We start from the raw sequence: 25,247 nt of genomic DNA, 5'->3' as shown, positions 1-25,247 counted from the left end.
TCAAAAATTCTTACCGGCACAATGGCGAGGACTGTTTTGGCTGGTGTGTGGCGGAAGAGGACATCAATGAAGGAGATCACTTGCAGAGTTTTCCCCAGGCCCATGCTGTGGGCCAGGATACAGCCAAAGCCACTACTGGTTTTAAACCTTTCTAAGGATTCCACTAGGTTATCATATAGGAAGCGGATCCCACCAATCTGACAAGAGACAAACCAGATAGATGTCATAGGGACTTCCATAGATTAGGTATACAGTTTACACTCACTTGGGAATTAGTCAGTAAATGAGCAAGTATTATGCCAGGTGGCTGTTATGATTGACCACAAAAGTTGCTCTATGCCCTGACTAGTTGACAGAAGTTTCCCTGTCATTCTGGCTGGCGACAGTTATCCTGGAGAAAACACAAAAATGTACTGGCCTAGTATCATGTCCCATCTGATAGAAGAGTTTTCAGTATCAAATTCTTGGCTGGTCTGGGCTTGAGGGGGCATCTCCTTTAAGCATCCCATTTTATAAGTAGTTCTTGCTGTGGTAAGCTCTTAGGCTGAGTCAATCTCTGACTATATGAACATTCATTTATTAGTTCTAAGCACTGGATCAATACAAACTATTATGCTCCCAACTTTCAGAAATTCCCTGACACCTGACTTCTGTGTCTCTTCTGGAGTATACCTCTCAAACTCTTCCTAAAAAATCCAACAGAAGCTGGGTGTGGTAGTGCACACCTTCAATCCCAGCACTTGGGAGCAGAGGCAGGCGGATCTCTGTGAGTTCAAGGCCAGCCTGAGTTCCAGGACAGCTGGGGCTACAGGGAGACTCTGTCTCAAAAAGACCGAAAAAAAACCATCCAACAGAAGAAGCAAGATGGTGGCCAAGAGCTGCAGAGTCTACATGACAGGACAAACCTGAGGCTTATCTCTTGTCTCTCCCCACCCCTTCATAGTCACAGGAATCTCCAAGCATCAACTGCTAAGAGGAAGGATCAGGACTTTCCAATAGCTACATGGGCTCAAACAAGCATTTTATAGGCTACAATGCTAATAACTAACACCAAGTAATGTTCCAAGCAGAAAGGAAAAGGAGAGGAGGATCAAGATTTGCACTACCTGATGAGGTTTCACAGCCCGTGCCAACTGTGGCGCGAGGAAGACATTCTCCTCCTCTGGAGGGTGATTCAGGTTGACAAGGACCCGCCCAAGAGCATCATGCTGGTTTAAGGCGTCATTCACATGGGTGCCACCTTTCTCTTCTTCCTCGTCCTCCTCACTGACAGACTCACTGCTGTCCACAATGTGCAGAGTATCCTCCTCTCCAGAACTCAGTTCAATCACCTCTGAGACAGCAAAAACAAGAACAGAAGAGTATTGACAGCTGGTCAGAATTTATCACCACTTAACAAAAAATAATTGTCTTTAAAATTTCTCTCTTTTCGTTTCAAGTTAACAGAAAGCTTCCATTTAATAAGGAGACTCGGTAAGTATGTCAAAGGTAGGCCCCCAATCCCAATTTTTCCAAAAATACAGCCAAGTCAGGTGTGAGGATGCACACGTGTAATCTCAGCCATTTGGAAGGCTGAGACAGAACTGTCATGTGTTCCAGGCTGTGCTACAGAGTAAAACTTCTAAAAACAGTCCCCCACCCCTTTTCACATGCATACACCACAGCTAAGTGCCAAGATAAACACTGGCACCATGGGTAGAAGGCAGGGGCATGCCTCTGACTTGATCTTACCATCCCGACTGCTTTTCTCATCTTCACTGCCACTGCTACTGTCCAAACAAATGACTTCCTGGGCCAAGACCCGAGGTGGGAGTTGAGGACCATCACTTGCTCGTAAGACAATTTCTTCTAGAAAAAAAGAGAATGTCAAAAGCACATTTTTAGATGGTTCGGCAGGTAACAGAAGGATCAGCAAGTAAAAGTGCTTGATGCTGGGGCTAGAGAGACAGCTCAGAAGTTAAAAGCACTGGTTGCTCTTTCAAAGGACCAGGGTTCAGTTCCCATCACCCATACAGCAGCTAACAACCACCCCTAACTTTAGTTCAGGGAATCCACAACCGTCTTCTGGACTCCATGGGCATTGCACACATGTAGTGCAATTACATATATGCAGGCAAAACATTCATACACACAAAATAAAAATAAATAAATTTTCCCTCAGATTTTTAAAGTTCTTGATGCCAAGTCTGATGACCTGAGTATGATCAATAGAATCCACATGGTAGAGGGAGAGAACTGAATCTTGAAAGTTGTCCTCTGGCCTCCTCACATGTGCTTTGACACATGCACATCCATACCCACCCACCCCACTCCCAGTCACAAACACAAAATAACAAAATGTAACTGGAGCTGGGGAGATGGCTCAGTGGTTAAGAGCATGTACTGCTCTTCCAGAGGACCTGAGTTCGATTCCCAGCACCTATATCAGGTGGCTCACAACCACCTGTAATTCCAACTCCAGGGGTTATAGGTACTAGTACTCATGTGTATATACCCAGACACACACATACACGATTGTAATAACAACTAAATGTAACTAAAACAATCTCTTTTTTTACTCAGAATTTTTCTGTTTTCTCCACTGAGCTAAAACAAAAATTTTTTAAAGGAATTGAGAGATGGGTGAGTGACTAAGAGTGCTTACTGCCCTTGCAGAGGACCTGATTTTGGATCCAAGCACCCACATGGGGCAGCTCAGAACGGCCTCTAACTCCAGCTCCAGTGGACCCCTTTCTGGCCTCCTAGGCATTCACACATAAATATACACATAATTTAAAATAGTAAAATCTTTAAAAAAAAAAACAATTTTTAAACACATTTAGCTCAAACATATCTTACACCCCTCTTCCTCTGCTGCTCTAATGGAAAGCAACCACTGGGAAGAGAAGCTGAGGGAATCTCAAAAATCTCAGCCTTCTTTCCAAATTCCCTTTTTCTACTGGTTTTTACATCTTGTTATCCACCTGACTTTTAAAAATGTCCTAATTCCTTGGTGTGTTAAGATCCAAAGCTAGGGGCTGGAAAGATGACTCAGTGGTTAAGAGCACTGGCTGTTCTTGCAGAGGACCCAGGTTCAGTTCCTACCAACCACATGGTGGCTAACAACCATCTGTTAACTCTAGTTCCAGAGGATCTGACACCTTCTTCTGACCTCTGCAGGCATTGCATGACATGAGTATACTTACATACATGCAAGCAAAACATTCATATACATAAAATAAAAATAAATAAATCACCGAGCGTGGTGGCACATGCCTACAGTCCCAGCACTTGGGAGGCAGAAGGAGGATCTCTGAGTTCAAGGCCAGCCTGGTCTACATGGTGAGCTCCGGGCCACCTGGGGCTATGGGGAATCCCTGTTTCAAAAAGACTAAAATAAATAAGTAAATAAATAAATAAATAGAATTTTTTTAAAAAAAAAGATCAAAAGCTACAGAAAAAAAAAACCTAAAAAAAAACATTAATTTGAAAAGTATATGTTTATCCATCTTCATTTTCTAAATGGCAATTCTTCTGTTTACTACTCTCAAGAGGCAAAGAGCCTTCAAGGACTCCCAAAAGACTACAATCCAGATCTGTCTTTGACCACTCTGCAAGCTGAGGGTCTTTTCTCCCTGGAGCTAACAATCTTTCCTGATACACAGGTTGTTTACCAGGTAGGAATTCCAAGGGAACAGTGGGAATGGGGGCTGCATAATCTTTCCTCTGCTGTTCTAGACGCTTTCTTCTTTCCAACTCTTCTTGCTGTGCTGCTTTGGTAACAGGCTCCAATTGATCTTCCCGGAGTAGCTTTCTAAACATTAAAAAGGAGAGAGCATTTGGGTTAGCTTAAGACTTGGGCAATGTAATAGGAAACTAAAGAAGAAAATCACCATTGCTGAATCAGAGAACCAAGTAAAGGAAAAGCCCCACAGATGCAACCTATACAATAGGCAGGGCTAGGGCTTTCGAAATTGGGTGGGGGGGTGGTTGAGGGTGTGTTCAAGCTCAAATGGTTCTGGGCTAGCATACTTTCCTTATTATTTGACTTACTCGTAGACATCCTTGCCAACCTGACTCTGCACAAAGACCAAGGGTTAGGTACTGGGGAGAAGGCTTGATGGGAAGAGCACTTGCTGGATAAACATGAGGACCTGGGCATGGCCAAGTGTACCAGTAACCCCAGAACTGGGGTGGCACAGATGAGGACCATGTACGGACAGGATGAGATGGGCCAAAAACAGGATTGCATGAACTTGCTGGCCACCAAACCTGCTGAAAAATTTTGAGCTCCAGGATCATTAAGAGATTCTGTTTCAAGACTATAAAGTAGAGAGCAATAGAGGAAGATACTGGATGTCCTCCTCTGGCATCCATGCACATCCCCACACACATCCTCAGCACCTATGTAAAAAGCCAGGCGTGGCTGAATGTGCCTAAAACTCCAGCATTGTGGGAAAGACAGGCCGATCCTAAGAGGCTCCTGGTCAGCCAGCCTAGTTCAATGAGAGATTCTGTCTCAAGGCAATAAGGTAGAGATGATAAAAGACACTAGATGTCCTGCTGTGGTTTCCACATACACATACACAGGCACAGAAACCTGAACTATGCCACAAACACACAAAACACACACACACACACACACACAAGTAAATAAATAAATACATAAATGAATAAATAATATACAGTTGTTAGGTGGAAAAATAGGGATTTTACATCCTTATTCTCTGAACTTGGAGTAATACTTTCAAGCTACTATTATGTTATCTAAAAACTGTGGGGTAATGTTGGGCATGGTGACTCACACTTGTAATTCCAGCACTTGAGAGGCTATGGTAGGATGACTGCCACAAGTTCAAAGCCAAGGCTACATAGTGAGTTCCAGGCAAGCCTAAGCTACTATGTTAAGATACTGCTAAAACAATGAATAATAACAACAAAAAATAGAACAAAAGGGAAAATGATGTCACTTATCTCCTTTTATAGAACAGGTTATTTGGCAAAATGAAAGGTTATTGAGGATCTGGATAGTTAAGAAAGTTCACATTTGCTCATCTCTTAGCCTAAGGAAGAAGCTCCACTCTAAGTCAGTCCCCTACCATCTGAAATTGAATTCTAAGATAATAACTCAACTGGATGGGGGGTGGGGGGTGTTGTTTTGAAACAGGGTCTTCTTATGTATCAAGGCTGGTCTGGAACTCAAGATTCTCCTCCTGCCCCTGCCTCTGAGTGCTGATATTTCAGCATACACCACCCACCACCTTTACTACTAATGAGGGTGCATAGTTGGACACTTTATTAGAGAGATTTCCTTGCCCAAATTAGTCTTTGTGCTATTGCCAGTCTTATGATAAAAGAGCTATCTGTATTCCCTCCAATTCCCCTTACCCAGAACACAGCTCACCGTATATTTCTTCTCATATGAGAGGGCTTCTGAGCTCTCTTCTTTTTTGGGTCTTCGGAGGCTAGGATCTTGCCTTGGTGCCTAAGCTGCTCTGAAGGCTCAGACTGAGATGAGGTAGTTGAAGTGCACCGCGGCGGCCGCTGCCCATCTTCCCCCAGTTGTGCATGCTCAGTGCCACACATGCCTTCTGAGGATGGGTCTGAAAAAACAAGGGGAAAGATGTGGCTTTACTTGTGAGAGAGGAGGTGGATTTTGATACCAAACATATCTAGGTTCAAATTTCAACTCAGCAACTTACTAGTAACTTAAAGTAACATCTCCCTGAATGTCAGTAGATAGATCTATAAAATGAAGATAGTGATGCCTATACTTCAGAGCTATATGAGAAGTAAATAGTATATGCACCTAGACCTAATTCTATGGCACACAACAAATGACAACAACCATTCAGTGCTATGATCAGAAATGAGAGACTTCATGGCCTCAGAATACTCAAAAAGTGCCAGGTACAGTAGTACATGCTTGTAATCTCAGCACTTGGAAATTTGAGACCAATATGGAATATATAATGAGACTCTGTTTCAAAAAAAAATAAAAAATACTCAGAAAAGCACAGTGACTAAAAAACTAGGTTCCAAATACAGCTCACACTTATTTGTGTAACCCTAAGCAACTAACTCCCTTCACCCTTTGTCAACAGGAAAAATATTCCTTCAGACAAAGGCAAAGGGATAGTGATTCCTGAAGTCTTTCGTGGCATCAAACACTAAAAGGGTCAAGGCAGGAGGGTTCATCTTCACAGCTTTCTCCTCGTCCTGCTTGGCAGAATTTTACTGAGTAAACAGGCTTTGAGAATCACATAAACCCTAAACCTATCCCCAAATCTTCCAGAAGCACCTAGATATAGGCACTACACAACCAAAAGGTCTTTCCCAAGGGTAAGAGAACTGCAAAACTACAACATAGGGCTAGAATGGAGGTGCTCTAGGCTATGCCACTTGGCTCTTACACAGGAAGGACTCAGGTCTGTTTGGGGTGGGTTTGAGGCAGGGTTTCATGTAACCCATGCCAAACTTGAATGCCCATTGTAGCCAAGGATGACCTTAAACTTCTAATTCCCCCTACTTCTACCTCCAGAGTGCTAGGATTATAGGCATGTACCACCACCAAGCCCAGTTTATTCATTGCTAGGGATCAAGCCGAGAGCTTCAAGCATGCTACACTAGCATTCTATCAACCAAGGTACATCCCTAGCTGTTTGCTGGCCTAGAGATAGAGCTCATTATCTATCCTGGGCTACCTTTGAACCCTCTACATAGCCCAAGCTGGCCTTGAACTCTATGTTCTCCTGCCTCCATAGTGCTGGGATTATCCAGTTCCCAGGTTTGCTTTTTTGGTGACTTTTTTTGTTTTTTGCATTAACCACACTATGAACTTCATTTGATTTCACAGAATTTCCATTTACTGTCTTTTTTGTTATAGAACTTTCTCCAGGCTGGCATGCAATACTTAGGTGTCATGTCTCCTTAGCCTCCCTAAGTAGTGGCACTTTCTCAGTTTAGTCTCTTATGACATTGATGCTTTTTAGAAAAGAGTGAAGGAGATGACTCAGCAGGTGAAGTGCTTACTTGCCACACAAGCCTAGATATCCAGGTTCAATCCCTGGAGCCCACATAAAAAACATCGTGACACTGGTCACACACTTTTTGTTTTCAAGATAAGGTCTTGCTCTAGATGTAGCCCAGGCTAGCCTGGAACTTGAGAATTTCCTGCCACAAACTTCCAAGTCCTGGGTTTAGTCATGTGTTCTATAGAAAGGCCCCCTGCTTTGGTTTGTCTGGTGTTTTTTCATGATTAGACTGGGGTTATGTCTTTGAGGGGAAGAATATCATACAGGTGAAATTTCTCATTACACCTTATCTGGCACATAATATCAACATACTTATACATATACCTTCATCAGTTGATTTGAAGTGGTATCTGGGCAACTCTTCTTTGAGAAGCCATACCTATGCTCGGTGTTTTCTGAGAGCATCTTTCTTCCTCTTAGCCCTTTTGTGTTTAAAATCTATTTTAAAATGTCTTTTTTAAGCCGGGCATGGTGGTGCATGCCTTTAATCCCAGCACTCGGGAGGCAGAGGGGATCTCTGTGAGTTCAAGGCCACCCTGGTCCACATAGTGAGTTCCAGGTCAGCTGGTGCTACAGGGAGACACTGTCTCACAAAGACCAAAAAAAAAAAAAAAGTCTTTTTTAAAAGGGGGGCAGGGCTGGAGAGATGGCCCTGAGGTTAAGAACATTTGCTGTTCTTCCAGAAGACCCAGGTTCGATTCCCAGCATGCACATGGCAGCTAACAAATGTCAGTAACTCCAGTTCTGGGGGATCCGACGCCTTCTTCTGGCCTCCACAGTCTTTGCACAACATGGGTGCACTTATATACATGCAGGCAATACACTCATACACATAAAAATAAATAAGGGGCTGGAGAGATGACTCAGCAGTCAAGAACACTGGTTGTTCTTGCAGAAGGCCAGGTTTCAAATCCCAGCACCCACATGGCAGCTAACAACTGCCTCAGGCATTGCACGACATGGGTATACTCACATATATGCAGACAATAGACTCATCACATAAAATAAAAATAATAAAATATTTTTAAAAGTAATAACAAATAAATTTACTGGTGGGACTGTAAACTTGTTCAACCCCTATGGAAAGCAATGTGGAGAACTCCAAAGAACTCATCCTATTGCAGAGAAACTTGTACATCCACGTTTGTTGCTGCCCTTTTCACAATAGCTAAGAGATGGAAGCAACCTAAGTGTCCCTCAACTGACAAGTGGATAATGAAAATGTGGTTCATTTATACGATGGAATTTTACTCAGCAGTAAAGAAAGATGAAATCATGAAATCTGCAGGTAAATGGATGGAATGAGAAGCTGTTATACTAAGTGAAGTAACACAGACTCAGAAAAAAAAAAAAAAAAACAAAACGGGGTAAGTTCCAAACATGGATCCTAGACCCAAATCCTTAAAACTGAATATGTATCACAAAATAACTACAGGAACCAGGATAATGAAGAGGAATCAGGGAAGTAAGGAATCTGAAAGAGAAGAACAGTAGAAAACAGGTGTTAGGGAGGGAAGGATATACAAGGAACCTAGAGGATAAAGGGAAAGAAGGAGCTCAAAAGAGGTGGGACCATACGAGAAGGGTATTATTAAGGGAGAAAGGGGGAAATGGGGATCTGGTCAGAGGGACAAAAAGGAAAGTTTTTGCTCCTTGCTCTTCTAGGTTGACTAGTTCCAGGGGACTAATTGAATCTCTCAAAATGTCCTATAATGGTGGTGAATCACCTGTCCTCTTGAGCAAGGAGGCCAAGGAGACCCCACCAGATGGACCTGAACCAGTGTCCAGTCTACAAAGAGGAGAGTCAACACAGAGTAAACATTTCCTCCATGCTTCTGAGCGAAGGCAGCCATGGTCGAGCAGGACCGTTGACTTATCTTCACATAGATGGAACTGGTAAAAGAAAGGAGCTAGGGGCTCCTCCCAAGCCCATGTTACCCCTAAGGAACAGATCCTCAAACAACCTTAAGAATAAAAATAAATTGGTTTATCTGAGCCGTGGGGGTGAACAGGGTCAGGAATCAGCAGTGGCTCCCCAGGTGTCTGGGGCCCCAAGACTAGGAATGGCACAGGGCCCAAGCTAGGAGTAGAGAACAGCGGGGGAGATGGAAGGGTGAGGGCGGCTGGCGGAGTCAAGGCGCAGAGGACTGCATGGTAGACTTACCCCCAGAGAGGCCTGAGGGCGGGAGAGTCCCAATATAATTTTTAAGAGTCCATATGTATAGTTAAAGGCTGCTTAACAAGCAACAATGCCAGATAGGAGATACTTTCTTTTGAGTTGTTAGCCAGGGTGGCCCAAGAGACTCCCAGACAGTAACCCAGCATAGAACTGGGAAAATGAACAGCAGTTCATTCCCCAATCTTATCTAAAGGAATATTGACAACTGATTGCTGCTAGATGAGGAACAGCTGATCTTCCAAAAACAAGGATCTCTAGATTGGCTGACTAGATTCAGCAGACAGACAAGCACTGGAGAATGGCTGGGGGTGTCAACAACATAGAGGACAATAATGGGGATGACAGAGTATGTGGGCTCCAGCATGTGGGAGGGGGGAGGCTATGGGAAGGTGCCATTTGCGAAGTGAGTACATAGATGAATAAGAGTGTGTGGGATGTTCAGTATGATATACACACAGAAAATCAACACGTTAGGGAAGATGGGGAGAATCACTGTGTGCGTTCTGGTTATTGAAAGATCTATTTAGCTTCTCTGCAGGGTGTCGAAGTGGGGAAACATTCTGTCAGGGAGATTTCCAAAGGCCCTTAGAGGTAGTGTTTCTCTCTTTCACTCAGTGATTTCCCCAGAGAAAAGTCCTCCACCCTCCTGCCTGTTTACATTCCCAACATAAGCCAGGAAGAGTGCTGGGCTGAGTATGGTGACGCACATGCCTTTGATCCCAGCACTTGGACTCGGGAGGCAGAGGCAGGTGGATCTCTGTTAGTTCAAGGCCAGCCTGGTCTATATAGTGAGTTCCAGGTCAGCTGGGGCTACAGGGAGACCTTGTCTCAAAAAGACCAAAAGAAAAAAAAGAAACAGCATATTTTAAAATGAAATGGAGATCTTCTTCAAAGGGTTAAAACTCATTCAATTTTATACCTTACAGGGTTTATACTGAGTTCAATATTGTATAACGGTAGTAATTCAACTGTGAACCTAAAAATTTACAGCCACTTTTGAAAGAGATGTATCCTTGCTCTGGAGTGTGTTACTGAATATGTTAAAGCTGTAATGAAATGCTTCTTCCAATCATGTGGTTATTAAATTTTTAAAAAATTAAAAAAACAAAGGTGGGGGGGCAGGGCTGGAGAGATGGCTCTGAGGTTAAGGACACTTGCTGTTCTTCCAGAAGACCCAGGTTCGATTCTCAGCATCCACATGGCAGCTAACAAATGTCAGTAACTCCAGTTCCAGGGGATCTGATACCTTCTTCTGGCCTCCACAGTCTTTGCATGACATGGGTGCACTTACATACATGCAGGTAATACACTCATACACATAAAATTAATAATTTTTTTTAAAGTAGAGGGAGACTGCTGAGTTTCTCCTTATGCAAAATTCTTGTTCCTGTATTTTATTCATTAGAAGCAACTCACTAAGTTCAGTCCACATTCAGAGTGAATTAAGCTAAATTTCCTGGAAGTGTCAAGGAATTCAATGAATTTCTAGATGTACGCTAAACCTACCACACACACACACACACACACACACACACACACACACACACACACGCACGAAGAGAAATATTGGAACTAAAAGTACTTTCTTAAAAGGTCACCAGTTGGGGGCTAGAAAGATGGTTCAGTGGTTAAGAACACTGGGTACTTTTGCAGAGGACTCAGGTTTGGTTCCCTGCTCCCACATGGCTGCTAACAACCATCCATAACTCCAGTTCCAGGAGATCTGATACCCTCTTCTGGCCTCCATGGGCACTGCACAACATGGGTGCACTTATATACATGCAGGCAATAAATACACTCATACACAAAACAATTTTTTTAAAGGTTCACTAGCTAGGGCTAGAGCAAAGGCTCAGTGATTAAGAGTACCAGCTGCTCTTGGAAAGGATCCAGGTTCAGTTCCCAGCATCCACATGTCAGCTTACAATCATCCATAATGCCAGTTCCAGGAATTCCAAAGCCCTCTTCTGGTCTCTGTGGGTACTGTATACATGTAGTACACTTACATACATGCAGGCAAAACACTCATAAAAATTCTTAAAACATTTCTGAACATTCACCAACAAATTTAACATTCATCAAGATTTTACCTAGAGAAATGATTACTGTGGTTTTGGTTTTAGTTTTGAGACAGGTTCTCCTTGTAGCCCGAATTGGACCGGGAACTTTCTATGTAGACCAGGATGGTCTTGATCTCACAGAGATATGCCTGCTTCTGCCTCCTGAGTGCTGGGATTAAAGTCATGTGCTATCACACCCAGCTCTATTATGGTTTTTTAATCATGGTTTTCTATTTTTCTCTTTCCGTCTATATTTATTATTTAGGATTTTTCTGTGAGATTTGACTCATTTGTTTATCTTTTAAAAATTTATCAGGGTTAAGTGTGGTGGTGTACACCTTCAGTCCCAATACTCAGGAGTCAGAGGCAGGCAAGATCTCTGTGAGTTCAAGACCGGCCTAGTCTACATAGTGAGTTCCAGGCCAGCCAGGGGATACTTACTAAGACCTTGTCTTTAAAAAACAGACATACATACACACACAGAGTGGTCTCAAGCTGTTTATGGAATAAGAAAATTCAATCCTAGAGGCTTTGGTAAAGCAAGGTTACTATTTTGTTTTTGTTGGGAACACGGTATCATATAGCTTAGGTTGACCTCTTAACTCTCTATGTAGTAGGAATGGAGGATGAACTTTAACTCCTCATCCTTCTCCCTCAACCTCCCAAGTGCTAGGATTAAAGGCATAGGCCATCATAGCTACCTTGGGAATTGAACTTAGGGCCTCACACATGTCAGGCAAGCCCTCTACTACTGTCCCGGTCCTCTCTGTGAGTCTTGATGAGTAAACTAGGAATCCGTTGTCCCTAAAATGGAAGAAAAGCCTATCAGAGGTGGCCATTCTATCACTCAGCCACCACTAACAACAAACGATCTATCTTACCAGTGAGTAGCCAAGTCAAGGAATTCAGAATGTGTCAGACAGATTCACCTTCTCTGGCTTAGCAAAACCTCCTCCTCACCCTATTAGCAGTCTAGGTTCCTCAAGGTCTCTTTCATATTGAAACAGATTTCAGAATACCATGAAATCGTAAGCTACCATTTCCTAAGAGATAACAGTGAAAAGGTTGATTATGCTGAAGTTTAACTTCTAGCATTGCCTGTTATTACAGCTTCATGCTCCTTAATAATAAAAAGGGAACTGTAAGAATGGTTATAGTGGTGCTCAATTTGGCAGCACATATACTAAAATTGGAATGATACAGAGATTAGCAGAGCCCTTGCATAAGGATGACACACAAATTCATGAAGCATTCCATATTAAAAAAAAAAAGAATGGTTATAGTGATAATTATATGACAGTCTAAATAAAGAACTAAAGCAAATATGTAAAATTAATATGAACCAACAATAATAATTTTAAAACTAAGCCACAGCCTGACATAGTGGTGCACACCTGTAATCTCAGTATTTGGGAGGCAGAGGAAGAAAGAGTCCTTCAAGTCTGAGGCCAGCCTGGTCTCACAGTCAGTTCCTGGCCAGCCAGGAATTCCTAAAGAGACCTTGTCACAGACAACAAAAAAACCTAAGCCAGGTATGGTGTACATCCATGCCCATAATACTAGCAGTTGGAAGGTAGAGACAAAAGGATAAGAAGTTCAAGATTATCCTCAGCTACATAGTAAATTCCATACCTCCATGCCAGCCTGGCTACTTGAGATCTGTCTCAAACAAAACAAACAATAATTGTATTTTTTTTAATGAAATAATGTGGGGGTTGGAGAGATGCCTCAGAGGTTAAGAACATTGACTGTTCTTACAGAAGACCCAGGTTCGAATCCCAGCACCCACATGGCAGCTACAACTGTCTGTAACTCCAGTTCCAGGGGATCCAACAGCCTCTTCTGTCCTTCACAGGCACTGAATGACAAAAGTGCACTTACCTACATGCAGGCATAACACTCATACACATAAATTATAAAATAAATAAAATACACATAGTAAGCACCATTTATAGAAGTTACTGCTTTTGGGTCTGGGGATGTAGACTAGAATAGAATACAATAAGACTAAGTTAAATTAAGAAAGAAGCTCTGCCAATCACAGCCTGACATACTGTATAGCCCCAGTATCCCATGGCTGCCTCCCCAGGTGTGGTACAGGGCCTCTCCTCACTATGGCAGCAAGATGGCACAACATGCTCTCTTTCATGTTTAGCATCAAAGCTGATAGGTGAAACCATTCTAAAAAGTCTCTAGTCAATTTTCTACAAGCAGGGTCAATGCACATCTAGTAGGACCATGGCTATTTACTAACCTACATAAATAAAAATGGCAGTGTTGCCAATTTGAGAATTTATCCACATGGAATGATTGCTGGATCTTCAGCTTTATGACAGTGATGCACAAGGCAAAAAAGAAACTGACAGTCTTTTGAACAAAACAAGAATGAAAGAATGGAGCTAGGACAGTACTAGGCAGGTGAGGTGATTACCAACCATAGTTTGAGGAGGAGCCATTGATAGATATCGATGTGTGCCTGGTTTAGTAAGGCACCGATGATATGGTTTACGATCAAGATTCACCTAATAAAAACGTTAAAATTCTATTCTTGAAGCAGTTTGGGAATATTCTCATTTTAGTGACAACATTAATTTGCCAGGCTTCCGTGGTCAATGGAAAAGGTTACTGATTCTGACAGGTAAAGATGGGGACACATTATGTGAAATAATTAAACAGAAACCAAAGATGCCATAGAAATAGAGACCGACCAAGTGGTGATTGCTGGATAATGAAGAAACATATACAAAAAACCATGTGGTGATGTCTTACTCAGATACTATCTTAAAAGTGACAGCTACTGGGTCACACATGCTAGGCAATGTGTAACTAATCCAGTACTGAAAAGGTATGCCAAAGAAGTGAGTCTGTGTGATTAATGACTTGACAGCTATTCTAATCTCTACATCTCCATAAGAAAATTCAAAATGGAGCCAGACATAGTAGCAATTCCAGCCCTTGGGAGATAATGGCTAGAGTATCACTGCAAGTTAGAGACAGTGAGTCGTAGGCCAGCCAAAGCCACATAACAAGACCATTTCAAAACACAAAGAAACAGGTGGCAGGATGGCTCAGTGAGCAAAAGCACTTGCCAATAACACAAGTCTGACAACCTGAGCTTGATCCTCGGAAACCATAGTGGAAGGAAATAATGGGCTTTTGAAAGTTGTCATCTGACTACATGTGTGCACTTGCACATACTTCCACATGAATAATAATATTTTTAAAATTAAAGACAGACTTCACATGGTGGTTTCTCAAACTGATTTCTGACCTTTCAATGAAAGTGTTCAAATAGGGTCTGGAGAGATGGCTCAGCGGTTAAGAACACTGGTTGTTCTTGCAGAAGACCCAGGTTTAAATCCCAGCACCCACATGGCAGCTAACAACTGTCCATAACTCCAGTCCCAGGGGATCCAACAGCCTCTTCTGACCTCCGTGGGCATTACATGACACGGGTGCACTTACCTACATGCAGGCAATACATGCATACACATAAAATAAAAATAATAAAATTTAATAAAAAAGAAGTGTTCAAATAGAATAGGAAATATTTTACATGGGGATACTGTGTCAATTTGATAGAAGTCCAATTCTATGAAGAATAGCTTATGATGCTGGATTATCCTGTGGAATTATCAGGGGAGTATCATCTGAGTCCCTTCATGCATGGAACTATGTCCTTGGATCATAACATTGCACTGCCAAGTAAATACTATGCCAGTTTATCATTTTAAATCTTAACAATAAACAGACTTACGGGGGGGGGATTCAAAGTAAAACACCAAGTCTAACTAGCTGCCCTCCCAAATCAGTCCTCTCCAAATTCTATCTGAAGCAGTGCAGAGGAAAGCCAGCAATTCTATTTGCCTTTATTATTTTTTTTATGTATCTGAGTATTTCGCCTACATGAATATAAGTGTGTGTGCAATGCCCACAGAGGACAGAAGAGGATGTCTTGGAACTGGAATTACTGACAGTTGTTAGCAGCCATGTGAGTGCCAGGAACGGAATCCAAGTCCTCTGTAAGAGTAGTCAGTGCTCTTAACCACTGAGCCATCTCTCCAGCCCCCTGTTTGCCTTTAAAAGAACTATCTTTCTTTTAAGCACTCAACACTCTCAAAGAGGGATGAACAGAATTTTCACATCTGTCCCAACTCACAACCCTAAATTCTTCCTTCCTAAAAGAGAAAACTACCAAATTCCTCCCCCCAAATGAACAGCTGGTAGGCTAGCAAATTCCCTGAGGGGATAGCCATTGCTAAACAAGTACCTACATCAAATCAACACTGCTGCTTGGCCTGCACACCAACTACACTTGGGACTGGGACACTTCAGCTTGGTGTTTCTGCTGATTCCTCTGTCCTAGTTCTATAATGGTCTTGTTTTGTTCTGATTTTTCACTGAGCTATACCCCTAGTCCTGATAATGACCTTAATACTAGGTCTTATTTTGTTTTGCTTCTATTTCACAAGCAAATTTATTGAGTAACTACTTGGAGAAAGAGTTGGAAGCAAGGTTAAAGAGTAAGCAGACAGGACAGAGTCAGAACATAAGAGGGTGTTTCTGAAAGGTCAGGCCAAAGGGGTTGAAATCAATCTGCTGGGCAGTGAGAACTTGTTGCCAACTTATTTCCTTGTTCTGGTTTCTGTCAAAGTGGGCTGTTGTTGGGAAGAGAAAAAGCACAAACTGCTGGGTTTTCAGAATCATAAACAGATTTACTATCATTCACTCCAAGTTATGAAGCCTATTAACTACTGTCTAGCATGGGACTGAACGTAGCCAAGTGTAATAGCAATGGTAGGTAGGGTGGTAGGGCTGTAATCCAACAAGTCCCAAAAGAAGGTAGAGTCATAATGGATGTGGTGACACACAGCTTTTATCGCAGCACTCCAGAAGCAGAGGCAGGCAGATCTTTGTGAGTTTCAGGTTGGTCTGGTCTACATAGTAAGTCCTAGGCCAACCAGAGTTACCTGGTAAGAGCCTGTATCTATTTTTTATTTTATTTTATGTGTACGCGTGTATTGCCTGCATGTAGGTAAGTGCACCTGTGTCATGCAATGCCCTCGGAGGTCAGAAGAGGCTGTCAGATCCCCTGGGACTGGAGTTAAGGACAGTTGTTAACTGTCATCTGTCATGTGGGTGCTAGGATTCAAACCTGGGTCTTCTGCAAGAACAACCAGTGTTCTTAACAGCTGCCATCTCTCCAGCCTGAGCCTATATTTAAAAAAAAAAAAAAGTCTTATGTTCTGTAACACAAAAGATGTATATTAATATCTGTATAGCTTAAAAGTCAATGGCTGGCCAGGCGTGGTAGTCCACGCCCTTAATGTGAGTTCAAGGCCAACCTGGCCTACATAGCGAGTTCCAGGCCAGCTGGGGCTACAGGGAGATCCTGTCTCTAAAAGGACAAAAAGAATTAATTCCAGCACTCAGGAGGCAGAGGCAGGCAGATCTCTGTGAGTTCAAGGCCAGCTGGGTCTACATAGCGAGTTCCAGGACAGCTGGGGCTACAGGGAGACCCTGTCTCAAAAAAGACCAAAAAAAAAAGGACAAAAAGAAAAAAAAAAAATTAATGACAGGGGCTGGAGAGATGGCTCAGCAGTTAAGAACATTGGCTGTTCTTGCAGAAGACTGGGGTTTGGTTCTACAGCACCCACATGGCAGTTGACAACTGTCCATAACTCCAGTTCCAGGGGGTCTGACACCCTCTTCTGTGTCCTTCAAGGGCATTGCATGACATGGGTACACTTACCTATATGCAGGCAATACACACATACACATAAAAAAAAGTCAATGACTATCACCACTCTGGCTGAGATCAGAAAGGCAGACTTGGGTGCAAATATCCCTGAACTTACTCCTTCATATGAGTCAGCCATGAGCAACAATCACTAATTATATAAACAAATGAAGAATACTTACATAAGCTTCTTGAGAATGAGTTATGAATATCACCACCACAAATTTGACTAGGTAAACTTATGGCTTTGGGGGAAAAACAACTACTTTTCTTTTTTAAAAAAAATATTTTATTTATTATTTTTATTTTGTGTGTATGAGTGTATTGCCTGTATGTAAGTGCACCCGTGTTGTGCAATGCCCATCGAAGTCAGAAGAGGGCATCAAGAGGCTGGAAAGATGGCTCAGCGGTTAAGAACACTGGCTGTTCTTGTAGAAGATCCAGGTTCAAATTCCAGCACCAACATGGCAGCTAACAACTGTTCATAACTCCAGTTCCAGGTATCCTACTGCCTCTTCTGTCCTCCTTGGGCATCAGAGCCCCTGGAACTGGAGTTAAGGATGGTTGTTGGCCTCCTATATGCAGGCAAAACACTAATACACACAAAATAAAAATAAATCAAGTGGCAGTTTAATACTATATCTATTTAGCAGAATAAAAGTATTAGGCTCTCCTCTATGACCTGTGGTTTCTAGCCACATGTTTCTAGGTCTGAGAGCAATGTCAGGAATGGGCTCTATCTTATGATGTAGAATTTAATCCAATTAGAAAGTGTTTCATTATTCCCAACTCCTGATGACTTATTGTTATACCCATAATGTATCCCTCAACTCTCACCAGAAAAGCTTCCCTACCCAACAGATGGTGATTAACACAGAGTGCCACAATGAGCCAACGTGCAGAGAATAAGAGGCTGCAGAATGCTTATCACTGAATGGGACACCTATATCAAACTTCTGCCTCCTAAGGCTCAGGGAACATTGTGGAAGAGGAGGCAGAAAAATTGTAAGAGCCAGAGGTGGTAGATGACTACAAGAAACAGAGTTTTCCAAATAGCCAGGCAATTACACATATGAACTTACAGCAACGGTGACAGCATGCCCAAGTGCCAGCTAGCTCAAGCCAGACAAAATCCCAGCATAGACATGAGAAAGGGAGTAAGAAACCCCAACTCTACCTGAGGAACTACTGGTAATAGATGACTGCTAGGAAAGAGAGAATCAAATCTTAAAATATTTAAGGGTGAGACTCTAGGCTAACCTGGCTCTAGTGGAAGGACCTACACCGAAAGGTATTTGGGGACAAAAATTTGACTCTACAGCGGTTGTTCTTGCAGAAGACCAGGTTCAAATTCCAGCACCCACATGGTAGCTAACAACCGTCCAGTTCTAGGGGATCCGATGTCCTGTCCTCCACAGGCACTGGGTGCGCTTACACACATGTAGGCATAACACTCAAACATATAAAATAAAAATAAATAAATGAATAAAAACTAACTACCTAAATAAATAAACAAACAGAGAGGCAGAAGCAGGCAGAACTCTGTGAGTTCAAGGTTATCTTGGTCTATATAGCAAGTTCCAGGCCAGTCAGTACTATATAGTGAGACTGTCTCAAAAAAAAAAAAAAAAAAAAAAAGGCCAAGAGTTATACACATCTTTAGTCCGGAGGTAGAGGCAGGAAAAAAAAAAAAAAACCCTCTGAATTCCAGGCCAATCAGTACTCTACAGTGAGACCCTGTCTCAAAACAAAACAAAACAAATCTCATCATGCAGCTTCCCAAGTGCTAGGATTACAGGTGTGCACCACCATACTTCACTCATTTAACAATATTTTTTTTAATGGAAGTCAAGTCACCAACACACACAGCAATTTTTAAAATTAAGCATTCTAACACAATACAATTCAAAAATGTACTATTTTATTGAATTTTTGTGTATTTCAAACACAAAATCATCTTTATACTTCTTTCCCACTCAGATCCCATCAACGACACAGATCTCGGGAGATACTAGTCATCAGCAAGACGCCAGCAAGCTCGTTTATTGTGCCATTAGAGCTCTCTTTTATACCCCCTGCCCAACTCTCTTTAGTTCATTTGGCTATGTGTCTCCTCTTCATTGGTGTGGCATGCTGTCCTCTGTTTGCGTCATTTGATGTTGTGCTTTATGGCAGGTTTTAGGTCAGCCTGAATAACGGAAGTATTTACCGGCCCATTTCCCGACATATCCATCTTTTTTATTTTATTTTAGACAACCCAGTGGGAGCCGGGATGCCCCCAATCCCCACTGAGTTCATACATTCTGTCATTTGTATTAAGGACTATTATGCAAAGTTAGTGTCCCAAGATACCCCTCAGTCAAAGTTCCTCCATCGGGATTTAGCCAGTCTATCTAGAGTCTCTCCCTTCAAGAAAATCAGCCCTTCCTCACCCAGCAGTAATCAGCTGCCAATAATTATTTGACTAAGGTTTGGGCTTGCTGTTCATTTCTGTAGTTCTGTGCTATGTTTTTGTCTGCCTAAGCCTGCATGGGTCTTGTGCATGCTGACACCATTGCTGCAGGTTTGTATAAGAATGGTCCCAGGCGGCTGTAGGACTAATTCCGTATGGTCATGCACCTCCTCCCTGGCTCTTACACTTTTTCCACCCCCTCTTCAGCAATGATATAACTCTGTAATAACCTCTGTCTGTTGAAAAAGAAGCTACTTTGATGGGTGGTGACCAGGATATTGGTCTGTAAATTTAAGGATCCATATAAAAATGTATTAATTTTTAAAAAATATTTATTATTTTTATTTTATGTGTATGAGTAGATTGCATGCATGTATATAAGTGCACCCATGTCATACAATGCCCAAGGAGGTCAGAAGAGGGCTTGAGATCCTCTGGAACTGGACTTATGGACAGTTGTTAGCCACCATGTGGGTGCTAAGAATCGAACCCAGGTCCTCTGCAAGAGTAGCCAGTGCTCCTAACTGCTGAGCCAGCCTCCACTAATTTTTTTTAATCCAAAATATACAATAATCTCAAATCTGAGTTGAGGTATTACAAAACACACTAAAAATAGCTAACAAAGTTTGTGTGATATGTAATTTTCCAGATTTTTTTTTAAATGATGGTAGGGAGGGTGGTAGGGATAAGGTGGCAAAACAAGTGCCATCACGCCTGATAATCAGAGTTCCATCCCCAGGTCCCACATCATGGAAGGACAGAACTAACTCCTGCAAGTTGTCCTCTGACCTCTACAGACATGTGGCATGCCCATCTGCATGTCCACCCTATGTGGCCAGTAAATTGCATTTGGACTGCTGGCTTTCAGCTTGCCCACTCTTAGGCTAGTTACAATGGATCAACATGATATCTGAAGAGATTAACTCACTGCTGTCAGCAACAGGTGTATACACAGTCATTTCCCTACAGTTCTACTCCTTTAAAGGGTATGTTTTTCATTTCTCCCATTCTCTTGTTTTGAAATTTCATTTTAATTTCATGTCAGCATTTGAGCATCTCAATTCTTTCAAAGCCCTTCCTACTGCCCCCCCCCATAAAAGCATTATACTTCTACAATAGGGACAAAAATACAATTCTATTTCTCCTACTTTTTCTACATTTACACAATGGGAATGAAGCTGTTAACCTTATCTAACATAAGAGCTCACACATTAATTAAAAAGGTATAAAACTATGAAATTATACCCATGTTAAAGAAAAGCAAATAAATCTATAAGAGAATATCCAAAGGGGAACTTTCTATTCAGGAGGGTCAGCAAACGAAATGGTGGCTGAGTATAGATCTAAAGAGTAAAGAGAAGTAACTAAGCAGAAAAAGAAAAATGATATTCTGAGAAGGGCAAGCACATGAGCCAAAGCTGAGCAGGAAAAGAGGCAAATGGAGTTCAAAAAGCTTGAAAAGATGACTTTATCCCCAGTTTGTATGCTACCAATTCACTAGATGTCAGATATTGAAGGTAAATTTGACCAAAAAAGGAGGGAGTATAATAAAATAGATAAAAGGCATAAGCCTATATATGAGTAATTAAAAATTAAGACTTTAGGCACTTGTCTGGGAGTGCTAGTGCATGCCTTCAATCTCAACACTCAGGAGGCAGAGGCAGTGTGATGTCTGTGAGATCGAGGTCAGTCTGAGCTACATAGCAAGTTCAGGCCAGTTGGGGCTACAGGGAGACCCTATCTCAAAATAATAATAATAATAATAATAATAATAATAATAATAATAATAATGGGGCTGGAGAAATGGCTCAGCAGTTAAGAGCACCAGGTGCTCTTGCAGAGGACCAGGGTTCGATTCCCAGTATCCACATAGCAGTTAACAATCATCATAACTCCAGTTCCACTGGAATCCAATGCCCTCTTCTGACCTCCTCAAGCATTTCACAGCACCAGTGTACTTACACACATGTAGGCAATACACTGATACACATAAAATAAGAATAAGAGCCAGGCGTGGTGGTGCACGCCTTTAATCCCAGCACTCAGGAGGCAGAGGCAGGCGGATCTCTGTGAGTTCAAGGCCAGCCTGGTCTATATAGTGAGTTCCAGGACAGGTGGGGCTACAGGGAGACCCTGTCTCAAAAAGATAAAAAAAAAAAAATTAAAGAGACACTGAGATAATCAAAATTAAAGGAATTAGTGAGAAGGAAAAACAAAACAAGAAATGGTGAGCTGACATCCTTAGTTACTCTTTATTCTTTGGCCAAGTGTTGGTGCTAGGCAAGAAGCTCAGAGTCACAGCAATGTAAACATAGGGATCTGACTAAGAGGTAAACAAACCAGAAAAGTCTGACAGTTCCCTAGGACTAAAATGGCAAAAACTGGAGATACAAGAGTGCAAGATTCTGTAGAAAAGGGGAAAGCAGATCTAAGTCCAGAAGTCAGTCCATTTTCTGCTCAAGTCAGTTACTAAGTCTTTACATTTAGATAGGAATCTAAGAAACCAAACAGAAAGTCATCCAAAAGCAATCATAAGGTGGTAGGGAGAGAAAATACTCAAATCTAGGACCCACTAGTACCCAGTGAATAGGTAGATAAGGTGCTCAACTGGATCTTCTGGGTCACTGAACATTTGGAACAGGAGTATAATTCAAGTAGATAAAATCTTATAAGCTATAATCCACCCTCTATTCAGCTCTGTCCAATTAGAGTGAGGTTATCGGGCTCACTCAAGAAGAGAAAAGGGAAACCATTTCTAAAAATATACCATCCAGGCCCTGAATGGAATCATCTTATGACTGTAACCAACCTTGAGTTGTAATCACCATCACTACTCCAGAATAACTTCACTCAGGGTTTCTGACATAATTTTCCAGTAAACTATAAAAGACAAAATCATTCCTGTTGTATATGGAGCCTGACAGCTAGACCTTGACTCCAGGGATGTGTCCTACTCTTGGATAATAACCTTTTTGTTGTTATTTGAAACAGGGTCTCATGTAGTCCAGGTTGGCCTCAAACTCACTACTATATCCAAGGATGACCCTGAACTCCTGATCTCCTGCCTCTACCTCCTGAGTACTAGGATTACAGGGATGTACTAATAGTAGATGCTCAGATTAAACAGTGCTGAGGCTCAAACCCAGGACCTCATGCATGCTAAGCTAGCATTCAACCAAATGAGCTACAGTCCCAGAACTTCTTGTATACTGTCAGAAGATATACCAGGTACATTTCAGTGAAAATGAAGCTATCTCTAACCTATAAATACACTCTTTTCGACCCAAACTGTGGGATCTACCAGTCTTACTCCTGCCCAGGACCACTCTTCTGTCAGATAGTCCCCCAACAAATTACATTCTGTACAATCTAAAATTGTTTGCCTCTCTTTCTTTGGTCTCACAACACTTTGGGGTCAGTCCTCATGCACTTGGACCAAGTTCCAAAAGAGCATATAATTATTCTATGTACTATTATTCTATATACTATGTCCAGTATAGTCAACAAAAATTACCAGGTATGGGGCTGGAGAGATGGCTCAGGGATTAAGAGCACTGGCTCCTCTTGCAGAGGACCTAGGTTCAGTTCCCAGCACCTATATGGTAGCTAACAACTGTCTAACTCCAGTTCCAGGAGATCTGATGCCCTGTCCTGGCCTCCACGGGCATTACGTGCATGTAGTGCACTTACATACATGCAGGCAGAACACTCATACACACAAAAATAAATAATAAATATTTTTAAATTAACAGATATTTCAAGAGACAAGGCAAAAATGAGCAAAAATTAAGAGAGAAAAACAGAACAACAGAAACCAAATCCCTGGTGGTCCAGAAATATGTTAAAAAATAATAATAATCTGGCATGATGGCATACACTTTTAATCCTAGCATTCAAGAAACAGAGGCAGGTGGATCTCTGAGTTGAAGACCAGCCTGGTCTACATAATAAGTTTCAAGCCAGCCAAAGTTATACACCAAGACTCTTTCTTGATGATGATGATGAGGAGGAGGAGGAAGAGGAGGAAGACAACAACAAAGGCCTATCTCAGCAACAACAAAAAGAGTCAGACATGGTGGCATAAACCTGTAATCACGGCACTTAAGAGCCTGAAGCAAGACTGCCATGGCTACAGGGCCAGTCTGGCTACAGGGTAAAATCTTGTCTATAACAAACAAAAAACTGACAAAACTAAAAAAGTACCCAAAAGTCTATTTAGAGTGAAAGATTAGTATCTCTTCCAATAACTAAATAAGAACCAACAGTTAAAACAACAACAATCAGAAAAAGTATATATAAAAGCTTAACAAACCTGAGTTAACTGACATCTCTGGAACATTTCACCCAACAATGAGGAAACATATTCTTTTTAATTGTTCATATATCATCTACCTCAACTGCCCACATACTGGATCATAAGGCAAACCTCAATAAACCTCAAACTGAAATTACCTTACTACAGTAGAATTTAGCTGGAGAGAGAGAGAGAGAGAGAGAGAGAGAGAGAGAGAGAGAGAGAAGGGAACAGAACGAGCTGGGAAAGCATGAAAAAGAACTTGAGTTTTAGTCCAACATCATGGGGGGGAGGGTTGAAGGAAAAGAAATATTGATGGAAATTAATCATATAATATTATATAATATTGAGTCTTAATCTACTTTGGGCCAGATGGAGTAACTCATCCTGAACTAGCATTCTGAGGGAATTTTTTCCTCCCAGTGCTTGGGATGAAAGCTCAGACCTTGCACATGCTAAGCAAGCCCCCTACCACTGAGCTACAACCCCAGTCTTTTTTTTTAAAGTTAGGGTCTCACTATGTAGCCCAAGTTGGCCTAGAACTTCCTATGTAGCTCAGGCTGGCCTCAAATTCACCATCTTCCTACCTCAACCTACTGAATGCTAAGATTACAGGTGTATGCCATTACAGGGCCCCAGAAAGGAACTTTTAATGTCAAGTAATTCAAGATTGTATATCCCCCAAAGGGAGAAGCTCACAAGGAGAGCTGGATTGCCCAAGCTATGCCAGGGGACAATTTCCTACTGTAGAATAGACAGCACCATTAAATTGAGGAGCAAGAGATCAGAGTTTGAGACAGATGAAGTGGCTGAAATTTTGAGGAGGGGCCTGGAGAAGGGAACTGGACAAAGTGAGTGGGGGTAGAAGTCCAAATAAGGGAGTCCATAAGTCTGTAGCTGTAAGACTGGGTTACATGCATGTACCACCCTAGACTTACCAGACAGTAGCAGCTGAAGGAGAAGAAAGAAACCAGAATCATAACAAAGCTAGGGGAAGAACAGTACCATTGGGATTTGGGAGTTCTAGATCTGCCAGACCTCATTAACACCTCATTACCATACTTACCACCAGCTGAGACAACAGGAAGGCTACCAAATAACCTCCTTAATAAGGCCTAAAACTGAACCCTACCTGTGAATTTAGAAGTTGAAACCAGTCATAGTAAACTTGGAAAATACCTTGGGCTGGGATTACAGGAATGAGCCTTTATGCCCAGTCAAATAGTTGATCAAAATTTACTAGATATGCAAATAAACAGGAAAATATGATCCATCATCAAGAAAAATTTAGTGTGTCTCAGATATCCAGGAACCTGAGGTAAGACAACACTTCAGCACAGGAATTCAAGGCTAGCCTGGACTGAAAACAGTAAGACATCATCAGAAAAAAATTGGGGGATGGGGGGCTAGAGATGGGAAACGGTAGCAATGCCTATAATGCAGCAATGTGGAGAAAGAGGCAGGGAGAACAGGAGTTGAAAGCCAGCCTCAACTACACAGTAAGTTTGA

General features: G+C 41.9%; 1 protein-coding gene, 1 non-coding gene and 1 pseudogene across 7 annotated transcripts in view; 2 read left to right on the top strand and 1 right to left on the bottom strand.

Moving 5' to 3' along the window:
• Nucleotides 1–25,247, bottom strand: part of Rad54l2 (RAD54 like 2) — a 126,338-nt gene that overhangs the window by 26,657 nt on the left and 74,434 nt on the right. For 5 of the 6 annotated variants that reach the window (XR_003846532.1, XM_008849614.3, XM_029554372.1 and 2 more), the window contains exons 3-7: nucleotides 5,384–5,582; nucleotides 3,654–3,793; nucleotides 1,732–1,848; nucleotides 1,107–1,333; nucleotides 15–197 (exon numbers count right to left, since the gene is read on the bottom strand). Coding sequence is in view for 5 of the 6 variants with exons in the window: in XM_008849614.3 (XP_008847836.1) it covers nucleotides 15–197; nucleotides 1,107–1,333; nucleotides 1,732–1,848; nucleotides 3,654–3,793; nucleotides 5,384–5,582 (866 nt within the window). In the remaining variant the exon portion in view is untranslated. The remainder of the gene's footprint in view (nucleotides 1–14; nucleotides 198–1,106; nucleotides 1,334–1,731; nucleotides 1,849–3,653; nucleotides 3,794–5,383; nucleotides 5,583–25,247) is intronic. The other variant, XM_029554368.1, reaches the window with a different exon arrangement.
• Nucleotides 12,412–12,515, top strand: LOC115067148. The gene has a single exon (XR_003846582.1). It is a non-coding gene; the product is annotated as a U6 spliceosomal RNA (small nuclear RNA).
• On the top strand, nucleotides 13,367–14,547 carry LOC115067084 (annotated as a pseudogene).

The sequence above is a fragment of the Nannospalax galili genome, unplaced genomic scaffold (genome assembly GCF_000622305.1).
Source record: "Nannospalax galili isolate Female #2095 unplaced genomic scaffold, S.galili_v1.0 scaffold851, whole genome shotgun sequence".
Classification (NCBI taxonomy): domain Eukaryota; kingdom Metazoa; phylum Chordata; class Mammalia; order Rodentia; family Spalacidae; genus Nannospalax; species Nannospalax galili.
This window is presented reverse-complemented; position numbering and strand designations above follow the sequence as displayed.